At 46.4% G+C, this 16,243-nt stretch overlaps 1 protein-coding gene across 4 annotated transcripts in view; it reads left to right on the forward strand.

The window, feature by feature from the left end:
• ADK (adenosine kinase) overlaps window positions 1-16,243 on the forward strand; it is a 560,116-nt gene that overhangs the window by 38,654 nt on the left and 505,219 nt on the right. For all 4 annotated transcript variants that reach the window (XM_050960267.1, XM_050960264.1, XM_050960265.1 and 1 more), the window contains exon 2: window positions 495-569. In XM_050960267.1, coding sequence (XP_050816224.1) covers window positions 495-569 — 75 coding nt within the window. The remainder of the gene's footprint in view (window positions 1-494; window positions 570-16,243) is intronic.

Below are 16,243 nucleotides of genomic sequence, written 5' to 3' on the forward strand. Positions count from 1 at the left end.
ATTTTATCAGTAAACAAATACTGTTTGTAAAGATAGATAAGGGTTCGTGCAGAACAAAATACTGCTCTTAACAATTACTTTTATAAGATTAAATTTGTGGCTGCTCAGATAAACAACAAATTCTGGCTCATGGAACTCTACAATCTGTTCCACTGTTGCCACCTTATATAACCTGCAAATACAACCCAAGTGCAACTCTTAGAAACTACAGATTATAGCATGCAAGGCTCGTTCCCTGATTGAAGGGTTGCTTAAATGAATGTACAGTCTTACGTTTGAGACTTTTGTATTCTACGTAATTTCCTAAGCAATAATACAAGTTTGCGTTTTGTTCGAATTAACTGTGCTGTATGGATTCCAGGCAAATTGACTGTGCAGCCTTTGGTTGGGCAAAAATTAGTTTTGTCCTAATCTGTTTGTCAATGCAATATAATGTTAGACTAGAAACATTACATTACATTTGAAAAACTTCTTCCTTCTTTTTTTTTTTGTAGTGAAAATGTGCTTTTTGGAATGGGAAATCCTCTTCTTGATATCTGTGCAGTAGTGGACAAGGACTTCCTTGACAAGTAAGTATATAAAGATATTTTCGTATTAATTTCCTAAATATTGCTGATGGTTAATTCTAGAAACGCAACATGGAATTGAGTACCGGCTTAATGCAAGTGCTTAACTTTAGTCTTTTCAGTGTCCTCTGTAACGTCTATTTGACGGTAACTATCAGTTATCTAGTATAGGCAGTACATCCTCTCCTCCCTTAACCTTTACGTTTTGTATTTTCCAAACTTGTTGCTCCCCTCTAATTTCTTCATCTTAACCTAAGTAGATAGCTACATGTACAACAAATATTTGTCTTGCTTCATATGATACCCCTGATATCATCCAGTACAGTAACTCCTCACTTAAAGTCGTTCCGGTTAATGTTGTTTCGTTGCTAAGTTGCTGATCAATTAGGGAACGTGCTAGTTTAAAATTGTGTAATGCTCTCTTTTAACATCGTTTGGCAGCTGCCTGCTTTGTCTACTGCTTGCAGGAAGAGCAGCCCGTTGGAGCTAACTGTTGGGGGCTTGGAACCAGGGTGGATCAGCAGCCCTCCTATCAGCTCCCTGCTCCCCTAAGGGCTTGTCTACATCACAAAGTTGCAGCGCTGGTGAGGGGGTTACAGTGCTGCAACTTAGGAGGTGTACACATCTGCAGGGCATCACCAGCGCTGCAACTCCCTGTTTGCAGCGCTGGCCATACTCCCGTTTTGTCTCGGGTGTAGAGGATCCAGCGCTGGTGATCCAGCGCTGGTAATCAAGTGTAGACACTTACCAGCGCTTTTCTTGACCTCCGTGGAATAAGCAGGTATCCCAGCATACCTGAGGAAGCCTCTGGTAATCAAGCTGGTCTCCTTCCCCGGTTTGCTCTCGCGTTCCCCGAACCCCGAGCAAGCAGGTCTCCTTCCCTGCGGTTTGCTGGGTGGTCCAAGGAACGCGAGAGCAAACCGCGGCGAAGCTGGTCTCCTTCCCTGGTTTGCTCTCGCGTTCCCCGAACCCCTGAGCAAGCAGGTCTCCTTCCCTGCGGTTTGCAGGGTGGTTCGGGGAACGCGAGAGCAAACCGCAGCGAAGCTGGTCTCCTCCCCTGGTTTGCTCTCGCGTTCCCTGAACCCGAGCAAGCAGGTCTCCTTCCCTGCGGTTTGCAGGGGAGTTCGGGGAACGCGAGAGCAAACCGCGGCGAAGCTGGTCTCCTTCCCCGGTTTGCTCTCGCGTTCCCCGAACCCCCCTTGAAGCCGCCCAACAGCGCTGCAGTGTGGCCACATCTAACACCACTTGCAGCGCTGGTTGCTGTAAGTGTGGCCACTCTGCAGCGCTGGCCCTATACAGCTGTACTAATACAGCTGTAACAACCAGCGCTGCAAAATTGTAGATGTAGACATACCCTAAGTTATCTCTGCTGCAGCGGCTGCCCAGCAGGATAGCAGTTGCGGCTATCCCTCCCCCCACTGCCATGTGCTGCTCCTGCGCTCTGCCTTGGAGCTGCTCCTCGAGACTCCTGCTTGCTCTGTGGGGCGGGGGGCAGAGAAAGAAGAAGGGGGCTAATGTCAGGGTGTCCCCCTTCCCCCAGCTCCTGCATCCCGCTTACCCCATCTTCCATAGAGCAGAGGGGACACACCAGGGCTCAGGAAGAAGGGAGAGAGCTTGCAGCAGCTTTGGTCTCAGCAAGCTAATCTAATTAACAAAGCAGTGTACTTAAAGGGGCTGTCTTGTAGAATCAGAGAGTTAACCCTTGAGGGCTCAGCCAATTGCTAGTTCATCATTTAGCAATAAGAGAAATAACCCACCCTCTGACTCCTTCACCTCAGCCAAGCTTCACAATCATCATCACTCTGTGCCAGTATTAAATTGTTTGTTTAAAATTTATACCGTGTGTATGTGTGTGTATGTATGTGTATATAAATATAGCCTTTTGTCTGGTGAAAAGAATTTCCCTGGAACCTAACCCCTCATTTACATTAATTCTTATGGGGAAATTGGATTTGCTTAACATCATTTCACTTAAAGTCGCATTTTTCAGGAACATAACTACAACGTTAAGTGAGGAGTTACTATATTGCATTTTCATAGATTCCCCCCACCCCCAACCCTTTCCTTTCTGGAACCAGTTCATATTTTTAACAGAGTTTTGTTTGGCCCGTTTCTTTAATTTTCTGGCTTGTGGTATTTAATTTAGTTCTGATGTGCTACTTAAGAACAGAAACTGTTTGATCACATGTATTGTCCTCTTGACGGATTCTGCAGCTCTTAGGCAACTCCTCCAAACAGGCCTGTCACTTTACCGCCAGTGCCACCACCTCTGTCCTATTGGTGGCATGAAGCTTCCTCATGCTGTGAAGTAGCAGATGCAACTTCAGCTCCCCAATTGCCTGACTTATAAAGCTTCAGCTATTAATAGTGCTCCAGTCACCACGCTATCTCCCTGGATATTTCCACATGAATTGATTTCCTTCCAGCTGCTGCTGTTTCTCGCTTCTGTTTTGTTTAGTTCTTCTTCGAGTGATTGCTCATATCCATTCCAGTTAGGTGTGCGCGCTGGAAGATTTTTACCCTAGCAACTCCAGTGGGTCGGCAGGTCGCCCCCTGGAGTGGCGCCGCTGTGGCGCTGGATATATACCCCTGTCTACCCGTCCGCTCCTCAGTTCCTTCTTACCGCCCGTGTCGGTCGTTGGAACAGTGGAGCGTGGCTTAGCTATCCTCCACTTCCCTAGCTTCTCTCTGTTCTTCTGATCTCTTGTTGTGAATAGTTGACTTAGTTTTTAGTATCTTAGTTTTATAGTTTACAGTTTAGTTAGTTAGTGTTGTACATAGTTTAGCGGAGTTTGGGCTCGAGCCTGTCCCCACACCCGGTGCTGGGGTCCATGCCCGGTTCACCAGGGTTTAACCCGTGCTCGGCCTGTAAAAAGCTGATGCCCACAAGCGATTCCCCACGACTCTTGCTTAAAGTGCCTGGGGGAATCGCATATCTCTGACAAGTGCTGCATTTGCAAAGCCTTTAAGCCGTGAACTAAAAAGGAGAGGGACTTTCGGTTAAGGACTCTCCTTATGGAGTCAGCCCTTAACCCTCTGTCCTCGGCACCGAGCGCTGACAGCACTTCTCCGGCACAGGACCGCGTCGGCCCTGCCAAGACACCTCGGCACTGACCTTCTCCGGTGCAGGGACTTGATTGAAGGCCTTCATCCTCTTGCACGCCCTCGGTGCAGACTCGCCTGGATCGCCCGGCACCTACCCATGCCGCGACACCGATGCCTGTGGTACCATCGACTCCGGTCCTGAGAGGGCCGTCGAGTCCGGTCCAGGAGAGCTCCCCGTTGAGACCCGTGGTCAAGCTGATGGTCCCCTCCACGCTGGAGACATTCTCCTCAGCCAGGGGCCTTATTGCCATGACTGAATCAGCCCTGCCTCAACCCCTGGCACTGCCGGTGCGTGTTCTCCAGTCCAGAGGCAAACCTGCCGCTATGAGGCCTCCTTCGCTGGAGTCGACAAGCCAGCACCGATCCCGATCCAGGTCTCGGCACCGCTCCAGGTCTCGCGGCCGGTCCCGATCTCGACGCCGCTCGCAGTCCCGGCACCGCTCACCCAGGCGGCACCGGTCGTACTCGCGGCGCAGATCCACCTCTCGTCCCGGTCGGTACTCTCGGTACCGCTCCGGCTCCAGGCACCGCTCCCGGCACCGAGACTCTCGCAGCTGGTCCCGTCGTAGATGATCGAGATCCAGGTCGACCTCCCGGCACCGCGCTGGTTGCAGGTCCCGGTCTCGGCACCGATATGATTCCCGGAACTGATCCCCGGCACTGAGGAGATCTCGAATGATGGGAGCAAGGGACTCATACCAGCCTCGCTTGGCTCCTCCATGGCCGTCCCGTCAGCTGTCCCTGTCCTCTCAGGCGGACAGTGTATACGCCCCGGACACTGACGTGCCTGCTGCCTTGTTCAGCGAGCCTCAGCCTCAAGAGCATGGTCCGCAGCAGTGGGGGTTCTGGACGCCCTGACCGTACCATCAAGCCCAAGGCCCCAGCCACAGGACTCTGAGCTCCCCAGGGAGATGGACACTATGCTTCAGGCGGAGCCCTCTTCAGACCCACTCGTTCCCGGTCTCTCATCTTCGGTCTCTCCTGACGAGGCGGTGGCTGAAACCTCGTCGACCAGCCCTCCTCCAATTGACCTCAGGGCCCACCAGGACCTCCTCAGATATGTTGCACAGAACACGAATTTACAAGCCGAGGAGGTCCCAGAGGTCCAAGATCCAGTGGTGGACATACTGTCATCCGATGCCCCCACTAGAGTGGCTCTCTCATTTATAAAAACCATACAGGCCAATGCCACTACAATATGGCAGTCTCCAGCCTCTGTTTCACCCGCTGCGCGAGGAGTAGAGCGCAAGTACATGGTGCCCTCAAAGAGCTATGAATATCTATATGTACATCCTCCTCCTTGCTCCCTCGTCGTCCAGTCGGTTAACGAGAAGGAGCGCCATGGCCAGCAGGCACCAGCCCCTGAATCTAAGGACGTGAGATGTATGGACTTGCTTGGGCATAAAGTTTACTCTGCGGGAGCTCTCCAGCTCCGAGTGTCCAACCAGCAAGCCTTCCTTAGCCGCTATAGCTACAACACCTGGGCGGCGGCGGACAAATTTAAGGAGCTGCTTCCACAGGATGCACGGCAGGAGTTCTTCGCGATCCTCGACGAGGGGAAAAAGGTCGCGAGAACCTCCTTCCAAGCTTCCCTGGACGTCATGGACTCAACTGCCAGGACTCTGGCCACTGGCGTGATTATGTGCTGTATGTTGTGGCTGCAGGTCTCTGGCCTCCCCCCCCGGAGCTCCAGCATACGATTCAGGATCTTCCATTCGAGGGTCAAGGGCTATTTTCGGACAAAACTATCCTAGGCTGCAGAGCCTAAAAGACAACAGGGTCATTATGCGTTCTTTAGGGATGCACACGCCTGTAACTCAGTGCAGGCCCTTCTGACCCCAACAGCACCGCCCTTACCCTCAACCTCGGCAGAGACTTTGCCAGACGGCGAGGCAGAAATGGCTGCCGGAGACAATCGGGCAACCAAGGGGGCCAGAACCAAAGCTCCTCTAAGCCTCCCCCCTGGCCAAAACCTTCCTTTTGAAGGTGCGCCCAAGGGCGTTATACCAGTTTCTTAGAAGGATCCATCCTCGCCCTTTTCCAACCGGCTTTTCTTCTTCCTCCCCTGCATGGTCCCAGCTAATGTCAGATTGTTGGGTCCTACGCACAGTGGAACTTGGATACCATCTGCAATTTATTTCAACCTCCCCCTTCCACCCTCGTCCCTCTTCAGGGACCCCTCTCACAAGCAACTCCTCCTACAGGAGGTGCAAGCGCTCCTCGCCAAAGGAGCCATAGAGGAGGTACCAGAGCACGAATGAGGCAAGGGGTTTTATTCCCACTACTTCCTGATCCCCAAGGCGAAGGGAGGTCTCAGACCAATCCTCGATCTGCGGGAACTCAACAAATACATGGTAAAGTTGAATTTCCGTATGGTATCCCTGGGGACCATTATCCCATCCCTGAATCCTGGAGACTGGTATGCCGCCCTCGACATGCAAGATAACTACTTCCACATAGCCATCTTTCCACCTCACGGGAAGTTCCTCTGGTTTGTGGTCAACCAGCAGCATTTTCAGTTCGCACTCCTCCCGTTCGGCCTCTCTACAGCCCCAAGGGTATTTACCAAATGTATGGCTGTAGTAGCCGCTCACCTTCGCCGCAGTCAGATACACGTCTTTCTGTATCTAGATGATTGGCTTATCCGCGGGATCTCTGAGACGTGAGTCCTCGGTCATGTCCGCATTGTCAAGAACCTTTTCCTACATCTAGGTCTAATGATCAATGTGGAAAAGTCAACTCTAATCCCCACTCAGAGGATAGAGTTTATTGGTGCCACCTTGGACTCGACTCTTGCCAAAGCCTGCCTACCACTGCCACGGTTCCAGGCTCTCACGGCCATCATCCGGAGGCTGCAAGCTGCGCCGCTAACTTCGGTACGCACTTGCCTCACTCTCTTGGGCCACATGGCGGCCTGCACGTTCGTAATGAACTACACAAGACTGCACCTACGGCCCCTCCAATCCTGGCTCAACTCGCAATACCGTCCAGCCAGAGATCCTATGGACATGGTCGTCACCATTCCCTCGACCGTGCTAGACTCCTTCCAGTGGTGGCTAGATCCCGCCATGGTGTGAGCAGGGCTCCCGTTCCACCCACCCGAACCCTCTGCGTCCTTGACAATGGACGCATCGTCCCTCGGTTGGGGGGCTCACCTCGGGCACCTACGCACCCAAGGCCGTTGGTCACCTCATGAGCTGGACCTCCACATCAACGTCCAAGAGCTGAGAGCGGTCCGCCTCGCTTGTCAGACGTTCCGGCAACACTTGCAGGGCCGTTGTGTATCGGTATTCACCGACAACACAACAGCCATGCACTATATAAACAAACAGGGCGGCACGAGATCTTCACCCCTGTGCCAGGAAACCTTGCAACTATGGGACTTCTGCATAGCCCATTCCATACACCTCGTTGCGTCCTTTCTCCCAGGAGTTCGGAACACGCTGGCGGATCGCCTCAGCAGATCCTTCCTGTCCCACGAATGGTCGCTTCGCCTGGACGTTGCTCTTTCACTCTTCTGAAAGTGGGAGTTTCCCCGGATAGACCTCTTTGCATCCCGTGGGAACAGGAAATGCCAGGCATTCTGCTCCTTTCAAGGCCTCTAACCGGGTTCGATGGCGGAAGCCTTCCTTGTGCCGTGGAGGACGCACCTGCTCTATGCCTTTCCACCGTTTCCACTCATCCACAGAGTCCTACTGAAAGTGCGCAGGGACAAAGCCCACTTGATCATGATAGCTCCAGCGTGGTCTCGGCAGCACGGGTACACCATGCTGCTAGACCTATCCGTAGCCGACCCTGTTCCCCTGCCTCTTCACCTGGACCTGATTACCCAGGACCACGGCAGGCTCCGTCACCCAGACCTTCAGTCGCTCCACCTCACGGCGTTGCTCCTGCGTGGCTGACTCGCTCTGAGCTGTGTTGCTCCACCCTAGTGCAGCAGGTAGTCCTGGGTAGCAGGAAGCCCTCCACTAGAGCTACATATTTGGCCAAGTGGAAGCGCTTCGCGTGCTGGTGTATGGAGCAGAACTTCCTTCCCACCGAGCTATCCATATCTAACATCTTGGATTATCTCTGGTCCCTCAAACAACAGGGCTTGGCGGTACCATCTCTGAGGGTCCACTTGGCGGCCATCTCTACATTCCAGCCAGGAGAGGATGTCCGCTCGGTGTTTTCCCATCCAATGGTGTCTAGGTTCCTTAAGGGCCTAGAGCGCCTCTACCCTCAGGTACGCTGCCCTGCCCCAACATGGGATCTTAACCTGGTTCTTGCCAGACTTATGTCCCCTCCATTTGAACCGTTAGCAACGTGCTCCCTTCTCTACCTCTCCTGGAAAACTGCTTTTCTGGTGGCCATCACGTCCACGAGACGGGTTTCAGAACTTCGGGCCCTCACGGTGGACCCCCCGTATACGGTGTTCCACAGAGACAAGGTGCAGTTGCGACCACATCCAGCCTTTCTTCCCAAAGTGTTATCAGCCTTCCACGTTAACTAGGAGATCTTCCTCCCTGTTTTCTTCCCAAAACGGCATTCGTCTCGCAGGGAGCAGCCGCTACACTCCCTTGTCATTTGTAGAGCGCTTGCTTTTTATATAGAATGAACTAAGCCATCCCACAGAACCCCCCAACTCTTTTTTCGCGGTGGCTGAGCAGATCAAAGGGCTTTCTGTCTCCTCGCAGCGCATTTCCTCCTGGGTAACGTCGTGCATCCGCGCCTGTTACGACTTGGCTCACGTCCCATCGGGCCACATGACTGCGCACTCCACCAGGGCTCAAGCTTTATCAGCTGCTTTCCTCGCGCACGTGCCCATTCATGAAATCTGCCGTGCAGCAACCTGGTCCTCAGTCCACACTTTTGCCTCCCACTATGCCCTGGTTCAGCAGTCTAGGGATAACGCAGCCTTCGGCTCCACCGTATTGCACTCTGCGACATCTCACTCCGACCCCACCGCTTAGGTAAGGCTTGGAAATCACCTAACTGGAATGAATACGAGCAATCACTCGAAGAAGGAAAGACAGTTACTCACCTTTGTAACTGTTGTTCTTCGAGATGTGTTACTCATATCCATTCCACACCTGCCCTCCTTCCCTACTGTCGGAGTAGCCAGCAAGAAGGAGCTGAGGAGCGGGCAGGTCGGCAGGGGTATATATCCAGCGCCATGGCGGCGCCACTCCAGGAGGCGACCTGCCGACCCACCGGAGTTGCTAGGGTAAAAATCTTCTGACGAGCATGCACACGCGGCGTGCACACCTAACTGGAATGGATATGAGCAACACATCTGGAAGAACAACAGTTACAAAGGTGAGTAACCGTCTTTTTTTAGTGAGTAGTGAATGGATTAGTCCTATTGTTCAAAGTAGTCACAATTCATTCTTGACTTCATATTGTATACATATGTTTAACATTCAGTGTTATCTCCATTCTGTCCCCTCAGTTGTTAATGGAACTATTGGACCCAGAATCAGTTCTTCAACAGAAGGGGAAAAAAAAGAACAATTACAGTTTTATCATTCTTCTTATCCTCATCTAACTCATTTCTCTTGCTTTCCTATGAAACTTTTCTGTCTGTTTTATGCTTGTATTTGTTTGCTCTGCTAAGATTAAAAACAAATTTTGCCTCTTAATCAGGGATTCTCAGACTAGGGGTCGGGACCCTTCAGGGGGTCGTGAGGTCATTACATGGGAGGTCACGAGCTGTCAACCTCCACCCCAAACCCTACTTGCCTCCAGCATTTATAATGGTGTTAAATATATAAAAAAAGCGTTTTTAATTTATAAACGGGGGGGTCACACCCAGGGGCTTGTGATGTGAAAGGGATCGCCAGTAAAAAAAAAAAAAAAGTTTGAGACCCACTGCTCTTAATGATAAAAAACAAACATGACATTATGTATTTAAAGCTTTTATATTTTAAAGGTAAGTTTGATAAGGAGCCTGAATGACAACTTACAGATAAGGCTGCAATAGAATTGGAAGTGAATCACTCAAAGCATGACATTTTTGAATTCTCCTAACAGGGTTTCTGAAACTTTTATAAATGTTAAATAAATAAAACTTGCTGCAATGAAGTGTCCATTGTAATACTTGTAAAACCATTCTGAAAATTCCAAGAAAATATTTGGTGGGTTTTTTTTTTTGGTTTTTTGTTTTTATATACCCCTATAAGAATTTTTTTGGGGTATAGGCCACAGCAATGAAGTGATGGGAGAGCATTGCACTGGGGCTTGCGTTAGAAAAGCAACACTATTATATGAGTTTGACTGAACTGCTCATTGGGTTGCAAGAGAACCTAGGGCTTGTCTAGATGATGTGTTAGAATTTACAGTTGTTGCAAACTAATGGGCACCAGCATAATGGTCACTAACTGGCTCAAGTAGTCCTTGGTACTCTTTAGTGTAATTATGAATGAAGAACAGTTTGTTGTCCAAATTTAGTCATAAATTTGTAAACACATTCCCCAACCCAAATATTTGTCATCTTGAGCAGATAAGGCTTCATCAGTTCATGCAAACAATGTTGTTTAAAAATATTTACTATCTAATTCAAATGATATTTTATCTCCTGGGAGGGGTGACCCTTTAAGGGGAGTTGGAACCCAGCCTTACCCCTGACTTACCCCTATCCCTCCCTAGGGATCAGCTGATTTGTAAAAGCAGCAAGTAGCCCAGCTGGGAAGACAGCTGCTGGAGTGTCCACTGCAGGAGATCCTGGGACAGAGGGGAAAGCTAGAGGAAGCAGGTTGGCTACTATGGGAGGTCCTAGAATATGGTAACTCTCAGATAGATGGCCTGTAAGAGTACTGGGGAAGAGCTGCCGGGAGTGAGGCAGGTCCAGTAGGAAAACCCTGAGTTAGAGGAAGAGAGAGGCTTGAGATGTGAAATTTATTACTAGTTTTATACAGAAGAAAAAATAAAGCTGAAATGGACTCTAGGCGTGGCTTTAATTCTTCCTTGGCTCCAGATATGAGTCAGCAGCCTAAAATGTAATTTTGTGTCTGACTCTGTCTTCCTCTTTCTGTATGGTGTGCAGAACGTATCAACAGTGCTCAGTAAAAAAGGGAAACTTTTTATTTATAGTCGGCCTAAAAGTTTTGGCCCTTCCTTATATGAAGGTGATTTTAGATACAGTAAATCCACTGTCTCCATAATTCCAAAGACAGGCTACTGTATCCCTTGGATCACTTGATTTGGTCTAGGATCTAAGTATCTTAACTGCTAAAGCTTTCATTGTAACCTTTTGTCTTGAATTTCATCCACTGTGGTAAACTGCTGCAGCAGCACTTTAACATGGCAGTGTAGTCGTGGCACCAGCACTCGAAGAGAGCTCTCCCACCGCTGTAAAAAACTCACCTCCACAAGGGCAGTAGTTACCAGCGCTGGGAGCGCTGTCTACACTGCCACATTACAGCGCTGAAACTTGCTGCGCTCAGGGGAGTGTTTTTTCACACTCCTGAGGGAGAAAGTTTTAGGGCTGTAAAGTGGCAGTGTAGACAAGGCCTTAGTTAATGATGCTTTTTCAATCTACTAAATATTGAATGATGGAGTTTGGCACAAATTTTATTTTCTGCTCACAGAGGTTAAGGCAGTAGTGTTTATATATAACTTTGAATAAGAGAATCCTTCAGCACCAGTGGCCCTGTAAACTTCAATAATATACATGCTAGAGTATAATTAGAGCTGTCAAAACTAATTGCATGGTACAAGCCTGGATTCTTGCCACTGGTGCATTAGCTGAACTCTGGTAGTAATAAATGATGTAAGGACTTCAAATAAGTTCTCTGTAAAGGGATATATGGAAAATCAACATCTGTTAAGATAAAGTTTTGCCTCCAGGGTGTTAAATCTTTAAGGTCATCCTGAGGTTACTGAGTATTCATTCTGGGGAAGCTTGTATGTAACTGTGTACACTTTTAAGTCTGGGTAGAATGTTCATGAATATGAAATGCTCTGTCTTATATTATTACCTTCCTCTTTACCACTGTTGTCTTAATTATTTTTATTTTTCAAAAATGGTGTATCCAAATGTTTGGCTACTAAATATACTATAGAGAGTAGTAGCATTTTAAAGACTTTTTTTTTCTTTCTTTTAATGCTGCATAAGATATGCTGATCTAACTATGAGTAATAGGATATCCCAGATCCTGAGCCCCCCTGCTGGAGGCCTTGCAGCCCTATCACAGGGGAGGTGAGTCCTCCATGCAGCTGCTCTAGGCACCCTAGAATGCAGCCAGTCAGAAAGAGACTGCTTCCTTGCAGCCTCTCAGGGCTGGCAGGCTTGTATAAACGGATCTGCAGGGGCAGACTGAGTTCAGTCTGCTGGCAGGGACCAGGGATCAGAGGAGCAAGGAAGGTGCTTGAGGAAGACCTGGGTTGTGGGGAAATGGCCCAGGGATGAAGTTAGTTAAAGGGATGTTCCATGTGACTGCTACTTAGAGAATGCCCCCCAAATTGCCACTGGGGAAGCAGCTAAGCCCTGAGCAGGGGAGTTTAAACAGGCCCTGGGAAGGATTGCATCTGGAATTGTTACCCTGAGAAGGGTGCTGAACTGAGACTGTGTCTCAGCTGGGGTCAGTGAACTGAGTGTAAGAGTAGTGGGTCAGTGGGAGAACTGTGGTTACTGAGGACTCAAGTGAAGGCAGAGAGTCTCTACAGAAGAGACCCTGGATGCTCTGCTCCTTCCCAGAGCAGGAACCTTTGCCTGATAGCCAGAACCCAATGGAGGATGGGTCCTGTTGACAGACTGACTAAGGACTTTTTTTCTTTTAGACTGAATCTGCTACATATAAACATGACTGTTAGTTTTGGTATGGTTTGTAGACATTTCCTGCTGTTTAAGACTGTGGCTTTCTGTTCTTTTCCCTGTCCCCTTTCTAAAACCAGTATTAACAACAACAACAAAAAATAGGGAGGGATGTTTCTAATTACTATAGTAATGAAATAAAACAGTCTGGTTGCTCAAGAATTATCGCAGTTAGCAATCTAATAATAAAGAAGCACATACATTTAATCATGTCCCTAGTTTCACATTTTTTATACATAAGATTTGTAATTGAAGTCATTTTTAGGGAAAAACTTTTTTTTTTTTAGCCTTTTTATTTTAGTAATTTGGAATTCAGTTAATTCTGCAAAAAGAGATATATGAAAATCTGACTATCAGATGGATCACTCTAGTGGATTGTATTTGATTTCAGTTAGGCACTGTATCCTGTGTCATCTTGATGCATGCATTGTGAGGAAGAATAATTAAGAAATTTGGTTTCTTCCCTCTCTTATTTCTAAGTTGGAAAACATCTGGAACCTACTACCTTATTTAAAGCTGATCTTTTGGGTCAAGATATTGCAGCAAATTAATGCAGCAAATGTATGTACCAGTATATCATTAGTACTTGATAGCTTTGGGAGATCTAGCACAATGTTGCTATAAAGGTATACATGGAAGCCATCTTTCAACTTTCTCTTCCTCTATCCTTCAATATATTGTTTTATTGCTGCAATTCAATAATGGCACCTTTGGAACAGATCTTCTGCATTCATATAAGCTACCTGAATTACTGTAGAAATAATAATTAATAGTAAAAAACAAGCAGGCTTTCCATTCTTCAATACACAGGTATTTTGAGTGGTATGTTTCTTCCTTGTCATCTGATGGAGAGAAGGGGCTTGCTATCCCAGAATCCTAAGATGCTTTGTCTCCTGCATGATAAAATGATACCATTCTCTTCCCTTCCTCCCTTTCTTCCGTCTCCAAGCAAAAACCATTCAACTTTCAAGAAGGAACAAAAGGATTTAAATTTAAACTTAAACTTGACTGGACATAATGCCTAATGGGGCCACCTGCAGCAAGATGGGCTCTAGAACCATGAATTTTTAAAACTCTGTGTTGTGGGCTCCTTTTGGCCTTAATGGTGTGGAGAGTTCCTTTTCCTTCTCTTAAACTGGGATACTCCCTTGGTAGCAAAGAAGGCAATAATAATTAGAGCATTGTGGCCAATGCAGCCAAGAGATACTGATTCATCCTTCCTTCTTTGTTAGGAGTAACAGCACAGTGGTTCTCTACCAGGGGTAGATATTTGCCTAATTTTACAACAGGCTCCATGAAAAGCACTAGTGAAGTCAGTACGAACCAAAATTTCATACAAAAAATGACTTGTTTATACTGCTCTACATATTATACACTGAAATGTAAGTACAATTTTATATACAAACAGATTTATTTTATAATCATGGTAAAAATGAGAAAGTAAGTAATATTTCAGCACTAGTGTGATGTGACACTTCTGTATTTTTATGTCTGATTTTGTAAGCCAGTATTTTTTCAGTGAGGTGAATTTTGAGGGTGTGCAAGACAAATCAGACTCTTGAAAGAGGTACAGTAGTCTTGAAAGGTTGAGAACATAAGACCAAAGAAGGCAGCCACTGCTTCATTCCTGGCTGTTAAGACACTGCAGACCATCAAGGATAGCACTTGGTGGTGATTCAAATGTTTTATCTTAACAGCTTCTGCTCTCTTTCTCATACAACTATTATTTCTTCTTGTCCCCTCATGATGCCACAGCTTTCCGAAGTATTCATTTCAGCATAGCTGTGCTACACCTTCCCCCAGTTTTTCAGAAGAACTGCTGAAGTCATGATTCTCCATGTTCTCTGCCTATTAAGCACCCAAAGAGATGCAGCAATCTGAGGAAGAGGGACCAGGGTCAAAATTGAGTTGACACTGCTGGCGATACATTTATAGTTTGGAAAGTATGGAGTACAAAATATTACAACTAGTTGGTTGCAGAGTTGGCAATAGAAACCAGGAGATCTCAAATTCTAGTCCTTAGCTTTAGTCACTAGAACTTGGTGATTTCAAGGATAATATCACCTCTGGCAGCTCTTTCAAAACTCAAAAGGTTTGAATCAAAAGTGAAAGTGATTTTCTTTTTGGGGTCTTTGCCTTTTTTCTTGTCAGCACTCAAAGTGAAAAATATTTTTAAATAAAATGTGGGGAAAATCCTTAGTAAAATCTGTGATACTTTTGAACAAATGCTGCCAACTCTAACAGGCAAATTCTAAGTTTAAAAAAATTAGTTGAATGATTTACCTTGATCGTCATTTGAGTGCATGCCTCTTGAGGGTTCCTGGCCTAGGAGTAAAAAAAAATGGAACCTGAGAATCTAACTTGGGTTTGTTGTGAGAAAGATCAAAGTTCTTAATTCTTGCTCCAGAGAAATCTTGTTTAAAAGCTGGTTTCAGTTGCATAAAATCAGCACAGAGATCAGGCAATGTTAATTTTCTTCAAGTGTACTTGAAACATATAAAAGAATGACTTCAGTAGTTGAAATTCACTTACATCTTGGGTAATAAGCATGATTTTGTCCATGTATAATTTGGCCTCACCCTCATGACAAACTAGAGAGGAATTTTACTCACTGTATATGGCAAGAACATTGCTGCTTGGGACAAAAAGACAAACTTTCATAGGCTGAGTCCCAGCTGTCATTAGATAATGCTGAACAGGAATGTTTGTATTAGAATTCATATCTTGTTAAAAGTTGAATTTTATATTATCAGTTTATGTGGTTATATGTCTGTTGTATTGGAAACAGAATGGAAGAAAGAAAAGAGTGCTTTTAATTCATTATTATTACTCGTTGTTTCAACAGATCTTTTTATGTAAGGATTATGCCTGGAGGAATTTCTTTCCTCAGACAAAATTAAAATGATTGGAAAGTGGTTTTAAAATTAAAGCATTGTGATTATGGTTTAATATTCAGGTGTTGTTGTTTTTTTAAAATGTATAGGTACACAAGTAAATATGAGTGAAATTTTAATTCTGCTGCTTGTAGTCTCATACTTTACACTACATTTTCAAATCTGATTTTAAAGCAATGAAAAAACTGTTAATAGAGTTCAAACTGTAGAAAAATATTATGTTCTGACCTAATGGTGTTTTGTCTGCAGTGTACTGAGTTTCCAGTCAATCCAATATGAAACATTAGGCTCAAAGACTTTAAGGCCTGAAGGAACTAGCATGATTATCTGTCTGCCTTCCTGTATATAGCAGACCACAGAACCTCACCCCAGCCGCTCCTACGATAGGCCCATAATCTCTAGCTGAGTTACTGAAGTCCTCAAATCTTGATTTAAAGTCTTCAGGTTACAGAGTCTACCCTTTTTTTCTAGTTCAAACCCCCAAGTGCTCTGTGCCCTACGCTGTCAAAGAAGGTGACACGCCACCCCCACCCCAACAGGGTCTCTGCCAATCTCACTTAGAAGAAAATTCATTCCCAACATTTAGTCCCTAATTTTAAAATATCCATGTGATGTGTATAACACTTGAAAGTTAATACTGAAGCAGGAAGAAGTGAAATTGAAAAGCAGGAGGACCTGTATGAAGACACGGTCAGAGCGGTAGCCAGAAATGCAGATAAGGCAGATATTCATAGTTCTTTAAGGTGAATTTTCTCTCTCTTATCTTTTCCGGTATCTTGGCGTGCATATTTTCTCTAAGAAATACTGTGAAATTCTTCTGCTGTATCTCTGATCTTCCTTTTCTCTTAACATGTCAGGATGTGTCTTCAGTTGAAATTATTAGT

Source organism: Gopherus flavomarginatus, chromosome 6, assembly GCF_025201925.1.
Source record: "Gopherus flavomarginatus isolate rGopFla2 chromosome 6, rGopFla2.mat.asm, whole genome shotgun sequence".
Lineage (NCBI taxonomy): Eukaryota > Metazoa > Chordata > Testudines > Testudinidae > Gopherus > Gopherus flavomarginatus.